Source organism: Myotis lucifugus, unplaced genomic scaffold (genome assembly GCF_000147115.1).
Source record: "Myotis lucifugus unplaced genomic scaffold, Myoluc2.0 scaffold_360, whole genome shotgun sequence".
NCBI classification, from domain to species: domain Eukaryota; kingdom Metazoa; phylum Chordata; class Mammalia; order Chiroptera; family Vespertilionidae; genus Myotis; species Myotis lucifugus.
The window spans coordinates 737,833-751,738 of record NW_005871408.1 but is presented as its reverse complement, the minus strand read 5'-3'; the positions used below and the strand labels follow the sequence as shown (position 1 = coordinate 751,738).

Genomic DNA, 13,906 nt, shown 5'->3' with positions numbered 1-13,906 from the left:
TTCCCTTGATCTCATCAATCTTTTCCATCTCTGTCAGCAGTGACTCAATCATGGAAGAGATTGTTCTTGGTGCCCATGGGTGTGTATATTTTAGTTGCAACAGAATGAGCCCTAATGTCATGCCATTGGTTTCCCAAATTTGCTTTGGTAATGACTACACTTGGCCTTCCTGGTAGTGGTGACCTATAGTCCTGTTTACCCCTGTTCTTGGCCTCCACAAAGGGATTCCCACAAGGGCTCCATTTGAGATGGTGGTTTCCAGGATTGGGATATCTGCCCAATAGCACTGGACTTGAGACCACCAGCTTGTTTTTTCCAAACATTAATATCTCAGTGATCTCCAAACATATTTTCTGTTCCAGAATATTTTCCAAGTTTTGTAAGAATGTCTCTAAAGCTTTTTTCTTTTAAAGGCATAAGGTTAGCTAGCCTAAGGGGAAGGGCAAGGGTAATACATATTTTAACTTGGAAGACTAGTGTTTAAAACTTTAACCAAAAAATGTTTTTCCCTTAAAAAACAACTTTCTTTACATATTTAAGTAATTCATTTGGGAGAAATTATTACTTAGCCATCCCTTGGCAGTTTCAGTTCAAAATGCTTTGAAACTAGTCAACTACAAAGCCTCAAATGTTTTTTCTTTGAAAGCTCAACTTAACCTTCTCTACCATGGAGATGAGAAAAGTGACAACTTATTTTAAAGATTCTCCCCCTTTGCTTCTTTGTCTTTCTTTTGCAGGCCATGTGTTTATACGATGGGATCTCCCATAAACAACAGGGCCCTTTTTCCATGCCAGGAGCCCCCCGTTGCCATGTCAACATGGCAGGCCACAGTCCGAGCAGCTGCATCTTTTGTTGTTTTAATGAGTGGGGAAAATTCTGCCAAGCCAACACAGCTTCGGGAAGGTACTGTACATGTGTTCTGTGCTTCTTTGTGTATTGCACACATGCTGGACCCAGGAACCCAATACGCGCTGTTTTTCGCAACTTTAAAGAGCTCCTTTATTAGTTGGGTTGGAATGAACATGCTAGAAAACATCCTGCCAGAGAAAACAGCAGGGAGGGGGAGGCTCTGGGGAGCCTGGGCAGGCGTGCGGGGCTCTTCATGCCAGACTTATCAGTTCCTAGAGTATTTCAGCGGTTGATCTGCCCTGGTGGTTTGTGGGCCATAAGTGGGTGATCTTGGTTGAAGACTTTCTGGGCAGGCAAGTGTGTCATGGAAACACCGTTACTTACAGTTGAGTTGTCTGTGGTTGGGTCCTGGAGCCTGCACAGGGGGTTCATTGCACAGGGAGTTCATTACGCCGAGTGATAGCGCTGCTGTTGGCGGGCCCGCCAGAGCTGTTCGAGTCCAGCTCTGTCCCTCAGAGTTCTGAACCCAAAGCGTAAAAGATGGAAGGCAAGTGCTAATGCAGATCAAGGTTCTGTCTGGGGATTATTTGCTTATTGCAGTAATTAACTCCTCTGAGAGCCTAAGCATTTTGATGCCAGGTGAAATTTTTATAATTGTAACATTTCTTCATTTTAAATAAGGTGTCTCTCACATACCTTTAGAAACTTTAAATTTTACAGGAAATTAAAAGTAATAAAATTAAATAATTTTAGAGAAAGTGATTGCTAACATTTTGTTGCATTTCCCTCCAGTATTTAAAATCTACACAGATGGTACATATTGTCATTTCAAAATTGCCGTCATAGCACATAACAGCTTTTTTTTTCACTTATGGTGTATTTTGAACATTTCCCAGGTCATTAAGTATTTTTTAAAACTATAATTTTAATGTCTGCATAATATTTTATGGTATGAATATATCATATTTTAACATTTTTGTATTATTAGACATTTTTATTGTTTCCAGGTTTTTTCCTGTTATAAAGTTGCATTAAATTCCTGAGGAGACATTTAGTATAAAATTAGAATTATTGAGTCAAAAGTTTTCAGCACGGATAAGGCTATTGGTACATATTTCAAGTTGTTTCCCAGAAAGGCTGTGCCCATTTGCAGTTGTACCAATAGTACATTTTCATACCCATCAGTAGTTATAGGGTCCCTATTTTCCATGAATTTCACCCATTTGCTAGGCAAGAAAAGGTCTGTCTTTAACATAGATTACTTCAATTATCAATGAGGTTTTACATGTCCTTATATTTTTCTTAACTATCTTCATTTCCTGACTTTTTATTTCCTTTGCCCATTTCTACAATGAGGCTTCAGTGAGGTTTTCAAAAGTTTGTTTTGCCTTTTAATTTGATTGGCTCTTTAAAATATAAAAATATTTATCTTATCATATTTATGAAAAGTACTTTTCCCAGTTTCACTATGCCTTTTAATTTTATACTATGTTTCTGATCTATTGGCGATTTTAATTTTTATTTAGTGAAATCTGTCTAATTATTCTTTGAAGGTCTTTCTTTATTTGATCTGAGATTCATCTGTTTTAATATTTTTATTTAATTTAAAATTTTCATTAAGTCTTTATCTGTTTGTAGTTTATTCTAGTCAGGACTGTGAAATGAGGACTACAGTTTTTTTTTCAAATAAGAAATAAGTTGCTGTAAGATAACTTATTGAATCTTTTCTAACTTGTGATGTCTCCTTTATCATAAACTAGATTTAACACATGCTAGAGTCTTCAATGAGAATTTACTTGATTTTCAAAGTAAAAATAAGATAAATAATACATTAAAAAAAGATAGGTAACATTTATATGGTTCATTTACAAATGAACAAAGGACAAAAAATTGTAATAAAATTTCCTTTTTACTCCTAATTCCCAGCTACCCAGAAACCCTTCCCCCAAGGTAACCAAAGTCACCAGTTTCCTTTGTTTAAGATGTTTTTTCCGCTTGTTGCACAGATCAGAGCATGCTGCACATATGTTTGTATTGTACCTCAACCCTTTAGAATAAATTGGTTTTACAGATAATTTCATATCTGAGTATTAAGAGCTTTCTCATTATTTTTTATGTCTATAGAATATTTCATAAATGGATCTTTTACAGTTAAGTGAACCAATAGCTCTTGACTTCACTCTGTCAAATAAGGAACTAAATGGGCATTTACTTCTATCATCTTCCCTCATCCACATTCCCCAGTTTTAGTGAATACAGTTGGGCTTTAGGACTCATATTATCTATCTATATTTTTTAAAATGTGTTTTTCTTGATTTCAGAGAGAGGAAGGGAGAGTGAGAGAGAGATAGAAACATCAATGATGAGAGAATCGACTGCCTCCTACTGGGGATCCAGTCCTCAACCCGGGCATGTGCCCTGACCAGGAATTGAACCATGACCTCCTGGTTCATAGGTTGATGCTCAACCACGGAGCCACACTGGACAGGCTTATTTCTGTATTTTGTTTTTGTATTATATCTTCTCTTCTAGGAATTACAATTATTGTTTTTTTACATCTTCATCTAGTTTCAAATCATATTTGTAGTAAGTATTTATACTGTCTTTATCCTTAAGCTTTTAAATTTGAATCATTTCTCAGGCACTTGGGAAATTGTTTCAATATTTGTTTTCTAGAAGGGTGGATGTGTGGTATATTTTATGAGCCATCCCATATTTAGGTTGGCTTTTAGTTCTATTCACTTACGAACAATCCTTGGCTAAGTATAAAATTCTTAGGACTTCTTTTCTCTCTTAAACAACTATAAACATTTTTATTATCATGCCTTACTTAGCATTTCTGAGGAGAAATCTGATATCACTTTTTAAAAAATTCCCTGAAAGTCTGATTTTCCTGCCTAGAGGCTCATAGAATTATTTTTATTTATGTAATTTACAGCTTTCTAGAAAGAAGCTAGCTGTGGGTATCTTTGGTTTTAATCAACTTGATTAAAGTACTAGAGGCCCAGTGCACAAAATTTATGCATAGGTAGGGTCCCTAGTCCTGGCTGGTGATTAGGGCCGATTTGTGGGGCGACCAGTGGGGCGATCGGAGGGGGGGGGCGATGGAGGCCCGCTTGCACCCGCCTTGGCTGGCCTGGCGCCACCTGCTAGCCAGCCCTGCCCCCTAACGCTGCTGCCGGTTGGGGCCTGCGGTCTGGGGGAAGCTCCTGCATTGAGCGTCTGCTCCCTGGTGGTTAGTGCGCGTCATAGCGACCGGTCTTCCGCTGTTCGGTTGATTTGCATATTAGGGTTTTATATAGATAGATAATTTGCATGTAATAAAATGTACACAATTTGTCTTGTTTAATGAAGTTTGAAAAATACACCAATTTATTTAATCAGCACTCCTATGAAGATGTGGAATATTTCCTTTACCCGAGGACTCCCCTTATGCCCTTGCCATCTCTCCTTAAGTCATTCCTCCAAACCCACTCCTGTCAACCATTGACCTGATTTCCATGTTTGTAGATTAGTTTTGCCTCTGCCAAAGATTCACGTAAATAGAGTCATTCCATGTGTACTCTTTTGTGTCTGGCTTCTTTTGCTCAGCATAATGTTTGGAAAAGTCACCCATATTTTTGTGAGTGTTAATAGTTTATTATTTTAAAATTGGTGAATAGTAGTCCATTATATGAATAAAACACAGTTTGTTTATCCTCTCACCTGTTTATGGACATTTGAATTGTTTTTAGCCATCGTGATAAATAATTCTGTGAACACTTTGTACAAGTCTTTCTGAGGATATAGGTTTTCATTTCTCTTGGGTAAATACCTAAGAGTGGAATTGCTGGATCGTATAAATGCATGTTTAACTTTGTAAATATCTGCCAAATCATTTCCAAAGTGATTGTATCATTTTGTATTCTACCAGCAATATATCAGAACCTCCCCCTCCCCCTTCCGCACCATTGCTGGGCATCCTTGCAAACACTGGTATTGTCAGCCTTCCAACTGGGTGTCCAGTGCTAGCTTGTTGTGGTTTTAATTTGCCTTTCTCTGAGGACTAATGATCGTGAGCAACTTTTCATACTTATTGTGCATTCTTATATCTTCCTTTGAAAGCATCTCTTCAAGTTGTTTGCCCATTTATTTAATGTGATATTTTTGGTTGTTTTATTAGTAGATTGAAAGAATGCTTTGTATATTCTAGGTATAAGCCTTTTATCAGCTATATGTATTGCAAACATATTCCCCCAGTCTGTGTAGCTTGCCCTTTCATTTGTTGTTTACACTCTACTCCACTGATTTTCCATAGAAACATTTTGTTCTTTAGTAATTCCATTGTAGATTTAAATTGTTATTTAAGTTTCCTTACAATCCTTATCTTTTTGATCTGTTATCTTTTGAACTCAGTCTCTTATACTGTTTCAGCCTGTTGTCTTCCCATACTTTTTAAATATATTTTCGTAGAAGTTATATCTTCCTGTATCAAAATGGGAAAGGCAGTTTCCTAAACTGCTTTTGGTTTCTACAGTAAGTTCATTTCTGAGGCTTGTTCTTCTTCTGAGTCCTTAGAATGATGTTTTCTTTTACCTTTATTTTGCAGTATTTCTTCCCATAGTGCTCATGGCTCTCCTCACAGGACACAGTCTATGAATTTCCCTGCTCCGTTCACTTTCCACGCGCCCTGTCTGAAACTCTCTCTGTTCAGCAGGTGAGGGTTACGGATGTAGGCTGCAGCGTCTCGCTGGAATTGCCTAGTGAAGTTCTGCTGGACTCACACAGGCTCTTTCTCCACCCTCCCTCTGGTTCCCGGACGTGCTGAGGTTGGTTGAGTACCTGAAACACTGCAGTGTCAAGCTGGTCCTGATACCTGGCCACCTCCAGCCCCCATGGCTGCCTCTAGAGGTTGACCTGCAGTTACCACACCCCACGATGCGGGGTGGCTCTCCCTGCCCCCCACCTAACCAAGCCTGCATACTGTTTCATTCATGGTTTGGCCCTGCAGTTCAGACAGAAAGGCTCGTGCTTGGCAGTGTTTCTCGAACTTGAGCATTATTTTTCTTTATAGAGGGGGAAAAAATCTCATGGTTTACCAGGGTCGGCTGAAATTATTTGTATTAGAATTATATTTTAAGACTATGAATGTTAAGATTAGATATAAATTATGTTTGCTTATAACTCTTACATATCTATAAAGCCAAAATAAAATTATAAGTTAAGCACAGACCAAGTTGTTAAATCAGCAAAATTCAAATGAACAACTTACGTTTAATGCAAAGGTTAATGTTTTGTTGTAATGTCATCGCCCCTGACAGTGTGAGTGTGCTGCTCACAGCCCCGTGAAGGTTCTTTGGAGATGGCCGTGCGTGAGCCACGGGGTGGTCTGCTCTCCACCATGTTCCTTCCGGTGCGGGAAAGCTTTTGTGTGCACAGCACGCGGTGAGGGCACAGCCTGCACTCAGGAGCATCGTCCTGAGGCTCTCCTCTCATTAGCTCTCAGTCATTAACACGGTGCGCCTGCCTCCGCGCGGGCGGTCACAGCACACACGCATGTGTGAACTCTGACTGGTTGGCAGTACTCGGTTATATCTGGATAATCCAATCGACTGGCCACATCCAGCCGGTGGCCTGTTTTTAGACACACAGTTTGATTGGAACACGGCCCTTGTCCATGGCTACTTTGGTGCTGCAACGGCAGAGCCCAACAGTTGAAACAAAGCCTGCATGGCCCGCAAAGCTTAAAATATTTACTAACTGGGTCCTTTTCAGAACAGAGTCATCTGATCCTTCAATATCTGTCTGTCTGTTTGAACAGTATCATCAAAATTAAAACAAGGATTGCCTTTATCATTTTTGTGGAAACTTTTCATACCTCCAGAAATATATCTGTGACTGTTTTTCAGAATTACCAATTCAGCACAGAGTTAACAACAACAACTACATGCTAATTGGGATTTGCTAATGTTCATACCACTTGCACCTTCTGTGGTATCTCAGAGCAGACTTGACCAACTCCAGCTGAGGGAGGCGTGGCACGGTGAGAGCACTCGGTGCTGATAGCGCAGCCCCTCCTGCAGCCCACAGCTGGCTTTCTGAGAGGGCGGCCGGGAGCAAGTGCCACCGGAGCGCTTTGCAGCCCAGGATGGCTCTTCTGGGGGAGGAATCTTGTCTCTAGATATCTCTGCCCTTCTTAGAAAAAAATGGTATGTGGATACAAGATGATGCTACTTCCTAAGTCGTTTTCTAGATTGGAACATTGGTCTCAGAGGACCTCCTCTGTTGTGCAGTGTCCTTTGAAATGATGAGCTACCCTTGGAAATGTGAGTGGCAAACCCTGCCTTCCACCCACAGTTCCCACAGTGCCACACCAGCCCCATTAGCACCTTTGCCAGGCATCTGCTGATTTCCCAAAAGGAGCAAAGCACCAGAGCAGCATAATGCAATGAGGCAGATAACAGGGACAGAGATGACAGCAGCCCAGGGACACAGGACGGGAGTCCTGAGTCCTTGCTGCCTGAGGGAGATCATTCCTGACTGTTTGTAATGAGAAGGCCGCTGGTTTAGAGTGTAGCCTGATGCCCATCATAAGAATTGTATTAGCCGAGAAGCCACTACCCTTTTCTCAGGAGGGCTAAGCCAAGGCCATAGATTTAGATCCACTTGTTTGGCTCCTCTATTATTTGACCTCCTCAGCATAATGTCATTGGGCAGACAGAAATGGTAGCCTGGGTGTAATTGTTGTCCCGTATTCCCTGCCAAAATGTAGCCATCCCATGAAGCACAGAGACCCAGTGCTCTGTCTGCACAGGTGCTTAATGCTTATGTGTGGAAGGACTGTTCTGTGGAGTCAGACGGAAGTAATACGTGCATGGGAGAGCTTTTAAACCGCACCGACAGTGACGGCAGTGATTCCAGAGGCCTTTCTCGGGCTCCGCTTCTGATTAGAGTTCATGCGTTCTCTTGAGGCTCAGTAGATTTTAAAGGAAAAATATGGGTGTGGTACATCCTGATTTTCCCGTGTTTGCTAATTTTATTTTGTTTAGTTTTGTTTTATTTTTGTAGAACCTAATTTAGTGTATTTCTACATCCTAGAAAAATAAAATGCTCCCCTTGCATTTTTCTTGGGAAGCCAAAGTAAATGAACAAGACTGACTAATTTAAGCTCTTTCCAAATGTACGAGAAGAAGCATATGAACAAGTGAAAGGTGTTAAAAGCTACACGTGCCCTCACATAGGATCTGATTTCACTTTTCTATTCACAAGTAAGACCGTAGACATTACTTCATCCTGGGCAAAACGCTACTCTCTGGCCTGCCCAGCAGACCAGCTCTCTGACATTTTCTCTCTTGACTTTCTGTGGGAAATTCCAGGGAAAAGCCAAGATTTCAGAGTCCAGACCCTCCTGTGTGCAATTGAAAACCAACTTTTCTTCCCTCTGGATGGCTCAAAATGAGCAATACCATTTAGACTGCTCCCACCGCATGCAACCAGGAATTATGTGCAAGGAAATGGTAGATTAAAGGCATTTAGGAATGGTTATGATTAAGTGTTTTCACCACAGAGAATGCAGAGTAGAGAAAACTCTCCTGGGCTAGTACACATACATGTGTTCCAAGGGCTGGGAGTACAGAGTGAACGCCTTCATCTCTTCCGAAAGCTACTGGTGACCCAGGGCTGTGCTCTGCTCTTACATCTCTCCCGAGGGCTCAGATGATGCCTAGCACTTTCTAAGTCTGTGTCAGGTCATTCGTTTCTTTCTTGCCTTCCTAGCGCTGTACTCACCATCCTGAGCATACGGGGAAGTCATCATGCTTTCTTTTGGATAATGATGACTTTGGCAGGCATGTGCATACCGATTCTTGTTGTGGGTTTTTGTCCTAGGCTTGATATTCATGAATTTTCTCAAGTGAGTCAGGCACTAAAGTGTACCTGTGACCATCGGGAGCAGGATGGTTTGGTGTAGTTTGACCATCCATTTTGTGCTTAAGTTTCAGGGGAACTAGGTTGTCTGTGTCATAGGTCAGAATGGAGGGTGAGGCTTGCAAGACCAATCCCAATCCTGGTGCCATGTATTCCTTAGGTATCCATTAGCCACCAGGGGAAACCTCTAAACCTAGGGAGGTGCTTGTGTCCTCTGTTCAGTAGGTGGCGCTCTTTCACCTGGTTCACAAGCATCATCTTGGAGGTCATTCTCTCATGGGTCTCCTGTGCCTCAGGCGGTACCATGTTGAAGGAAGGAAACCCAAAGCCTTGCCAGTGGCATCAGTGCTTGAGAAGAGGTGGCATGACCTGGCACATGGCCCTGGTTAAGCAGTGCTGGCACATACCAGCCCAGGACGCTCTTACTCTCTCCTTTGTTCTGCTGCCAGCTCCCACCCTTAAGCGACAGCGAAGAAGAACTAACGAAAGGCAGTCACGCCATGGGTATTCAGGAGGGTGACACTAGCTCATAAAACCAGAATGTGTAGGCTTGGCATCTGTGTAGAAGTGAAAGAAGAGAGCTGGGGTTTGCTGAAAGACCCAAGCACTCAAGCAGGAAGCCAAGAAAGGAAGAGCAACTGAAACTGGAGCTCTCCTCCTTTTTACGGATCTATTAAATGTATTGTCATCAATACACAAAATATACATAACACATACATTATATATAGTGTGTCTGCATGTACTTATAAACATGCATATTCCTGTACATATTGCTAAGCATCTTTACTTTGTGATACAAAGATGTTCCAAAATAATGAAATAGCTTGATGTATGGAATAGTTTGGGCAGGAAGTTCTGAGACTAAGAATATTGACTAGAGAAAGAAACAGTCTTGAGGTAGGAAAGCAGCAGGGACTGTTGAGTAGAGAAATATGATACCTAAATAAAAGCGTTTATCAGTTTCTGAGTGCTTCATGCTAATTGTCTAGCCTACAGTGGAAAAGTTTGTGTTCTTTTTAACTTGTCTTTTTAATTGTTGACACTATTACAGATGCACCCATTCCCCCACCTCCACCTAGCCCCGGCCCCCCTTCCCTCTGGCCATCACCACACTGTTGTCTGTGTCCATGGGTTACGCATATTTGTTCTTTGGCTAATCCCTTCACCTTCTTTGATCCACTTTTAATAGGAAGAATTAAGTGCCTGTTTTAATTTTCAGTGAAAATAATAACTCTTTCAATACAAGACATTCGCTGAGATCCTGTCTTTGCAAAGAGAAATCATCTGCCTTGGCCTCCGGAGCTGAGCTGTAAGGCTGCCTCTGCTGTGCTGAGGGGGTGCGGCCAGGACTCCCCTAAGCAGAGCACAGTGGCTGGACATACATTTTGTATTGAATTTACTATTAGTGGGCAGGATCGATATGTAAAGATGACTACAGTATCTTGATGTTTTTCTCACACTTTTTTTCTTTTTATAAAAATGATTTTCACAAGTAGTTAGCACAGGTTTTCACAGGTATTCCATCAAAAATCCTCTTTCCTAACCACGAGCTGACGACTCCATCACGTTCTTCTTTTTCCCCTCTTTCCTCTTCCTCCCTTGGAAGACAGGATCTTCAAAACTATTTGTAAGACAGTTTTTTAGAGTAGTAAATGAAGAAAATAATTATTGTAATTGTTTTCACACTCAGTTATAAGTGTTTTCAAAACTAAATTTTAGACTGCCTTCTATGATTTGAAAAGTGACCCATTTCAAACACTTATCATTCCTACAAAAAAACAGTTATCTTTAAGGACAATTTCAATCCTATTTCAGAAATGAAAATGTCTATTTGGACCTTGTAGCAGCTGGAAATGTGATTATAAGAACAATATCTGATATTAAATTTCTGTCTTACTAGTGAGACAATTGAAGTCTAAGAATTTCACCCCTTAAATAAGTTCCAGTTTGAGAAGGTGGCATAGAGCCTTTGGGAACTTTCTGTGGAAGCTCAGAAGGGAAGCTAGCTGGGTGGCTGCTCAGGCCTGCGCAGTTGGGAGTGCCACTTCCTCTAGGCCCTTTCCTATTGTCCCCACCCTTCCACTCCCTGTTCATCTTGGTAATGATTCCAGGCCGGGCCCTGAAATTATCCAGTGGTGTGATGGGCTTCTGGCCTTTGCAGAGGAAAAACTCAGCTTAATTCAAGTACAGCATGTTCTCTTTGTTTTGCAGCTGGGGTAGCAAGGGAGCCTAGGGCAAGTGGATTGAATAAAAAAGGAAAATGAAGGTATTCACTGTCTATTTCATCAAGGTTGGCTCATTTAAAGTAAACACCATTTAAATAGTCTCCAAATGGCCCATTCTATATGAAGTCATGCAGTATGCCCCCTTTTGGGCTGTCATTCTCCTTAAATGGATCGCTTTGTGTGCACTGCGTTTTAATGCCATTCAACCTTAAACCCCATATGTGGGCCTCATCAGGCCACAGGCTTCAGTGCACATGTGGCAGCCATACCTTCAACATTTTTCGTCTCTGCCTCCAGAAAGTCAGCCCAAGCAACAGGGGGAGGCAGCCATAAAGACGACAGCAGTTAAGATTTCTTCAACACTTACTATGTGCCAGTTACTCTGCCTTAGTGATTTCTGTGTATATCATCTAACCTAAATCACATAATCCTCTGAGATAGACACTATGGTCATTCCCTTGTTAATAGATGAGGACTCTGATGCATCGAGAGATTAAGTGATGTGTCCAAACTGGTAAGTGTGGAGCAGGCAGCTGAACCCAAGTAGTCAGTTCCAGGGCTGGAACTATATCAGCAGGCATACTCCAAAGAGACATGCTCTTCATCAGTTCTCTTTTCAAGGTAGGCTTATCCCAAACAATTGCCCATCCAGAAATTATTTCTCTTTTCTTTGGAATTTGTGCATTCTGGGGCAGTATTTCCACGTGGTCCTTTGCCTTTTCTGCAGTCTGGTTTGAAGATGGGATCAGGTGTCCCCTGAGCAGCTAGCTCCCTTGGCAGTGGGCCGTCCTCATGCCAGATTCGGCTCTGTGGAATAGTCCATGAACAGACAGCTCAAAGATGAGGCCATGAGACTTGCCCTGATGGTAGGGGCCAGTAAAAGCCTCCCCAGCGCAGTGGAAGCATTCAGGTGTCACTGCGGTGACTTCAGCCTCCACCCAGGTTGGACAAGAAGCCCAGGGCTGGACACCTTTGAGAAACTTCTGTAGAGTCCAGCCAGGGTCTTTGGGAAGTGGGCACCTGGCCGGTTCTTGTTTGGCCCAGGCTATTGATCTGGCCCTATTTGACTGTCACTAGGTATCCTGAAAAAGTTTTTGGCTTTAAAAGCTTAAAGCATGAAACAGTTTATTCCCAATGAGCTCCACGAAGTAGAGGAACTGTAAGAATCAATAAATTAAAAATCTTGAGGGCTATATAGGAAAAAATCATCTTGAGCATTTAAAATATGGGTTTGGATGATGTTTTCAAGACATTTTCCCCTCTCTCCCCCCCAAAAAAATCCCTTTTCTCCCATGATTTAACTTCAGAGAAGACTGAGGGAGTAATGACAGTTTTAAAATATTTTTGTTGGATTTAACTCAGATTCTGTTAATACTTTCGTTATTTTGCTCCCAAACTCCAGGTCATTTAAAGTGTCTGACTTTGTTTTGAAACTGCTAATCTCCTTCCTCCCCCTGCCACATCAGTTCTGGCCTCCACCACCCTCCTCCCATCACCTTGAGTGTACAGGCATTCTGATAAAGGTGCTGGGACATGATGTCATTGGCACTTGGTGAGGCTTCTCCATGACCTTGTGTAGGCATCTAACAGATACCTTCTATTCCACTAGCAGCATTCTCTACTGAAAGCAGTTTCAGCTTGTGCTGTTTCCAAGCAGTCTTTTCTTCTCCATGTGCTAGGTGGATGGTACAAGGACCAGAGAGGCAGCAAAAAAATCAGGTCAAACATTCAATGCTAAATGAGAACATCGTGTTTCTCCCCCCACCCCCAGACTTCTTGAGATATAATTGGCATCTAACATTGTAAGTTTAAGGTACACAATGTGATGATTTGATACATGAATATATTGTGAAGTGGTTACCACAATAAGGTTAGTTAACACATCCATCACCTCACATAGTTTTATTGTGTGTGGTGAAAACTCTGAAGATCTACTCTCTTAGCAACTATAAACTATACACTATAGTATTGTTAATTATATACAATACAGTTTTGTTAATTATATACAATATAGTATTGTTAACAGTCACCTTGCAGTGCATAATATCCCCAGAACTTATTTATCTTATAACCAGAGGTTTCCATCCTTTGAACACCCTCACTCATTTTCCCTCAATGTCTTCCCAAAACCCCACCCCTGTCAGTCACCAATCTACTCTCTGTTTCTATGAGTTTGATTTTTTGTGGGGTTTTTTTTAGATTCCACATATAAGTGAGATCTCATACACTATTTATCTTCCTCTGTCTGAGTTATTTTATTTAGCATAATGTTCTCCAGGTCTATCCATGTTGTCACAAATGGAAGGATTTCCTTTTTTATGTCTGAATAAATTATATCTATCTATCTATCTATCTATCTATCTATCTATCATCTCACATTTTCTTTATCCAGGCATTACTCTGGAAGTTAGATTGTTTCTATGCCTTGGTCATTGAAAATAATGCTGCAGTGAACATGAGAGTGCAGATATCGCTTTGAGATAGTGATTTCATTTCCTTTGGATAAATACCCATAAGTGGAATTGATGAATTAGATGGTAGTCCTATTTTTAATGTTTTGAGAAACCTTCATACTGTCTTCCATAGTGGCTGCACCCTTTTCTCCACATCCTTGCCAACGCTTGTTATCTCGTCTTTTTCCTTTTCATTTTAAAATCATTTTTATTTTTAAATTACAGTTGACATACATTACTATATTAGTTTCAGGTGTACATCCCAGTGATTAGATATTACATAACTTACTAAGTGATCATCCTGATAAATCTCATACCCATCCAACACCATACATGGTTATTAGAATATTATTATCTATATTCCTATGTATACTTTACATTCTTGTCACTATTCTGTAACTACAAATTTGTACCTCTTAATTTTTTCATCTTTTCCAACCCCTCCCATCTGGCAACTGTCAAAATATTCTCTG

General features: G+C 40.9%; 1 protein-coding gene across 1 annotated transcript in view; it reads left to right on the top strand.

The window, feature by feature from the left end:
- CUNH9orf3 (chromosome unknown C9orf3 homolog) overlaps positions 1-13,906 on the top strand; it is a 320,137-nt gene that overhangs the window by 48,126 nt on the left and 258,105 nt on the right. Inside the window, exon 3 of the mRNA XM_023764898.1 lies at positions 738-904. Within this exon, the coding sequence (XP_023620666.1) occupies positions 738-904 (167 nt within the window). The remainder of the gene's footprint in view (positions 1-737; positions 905-13,906) is intronic.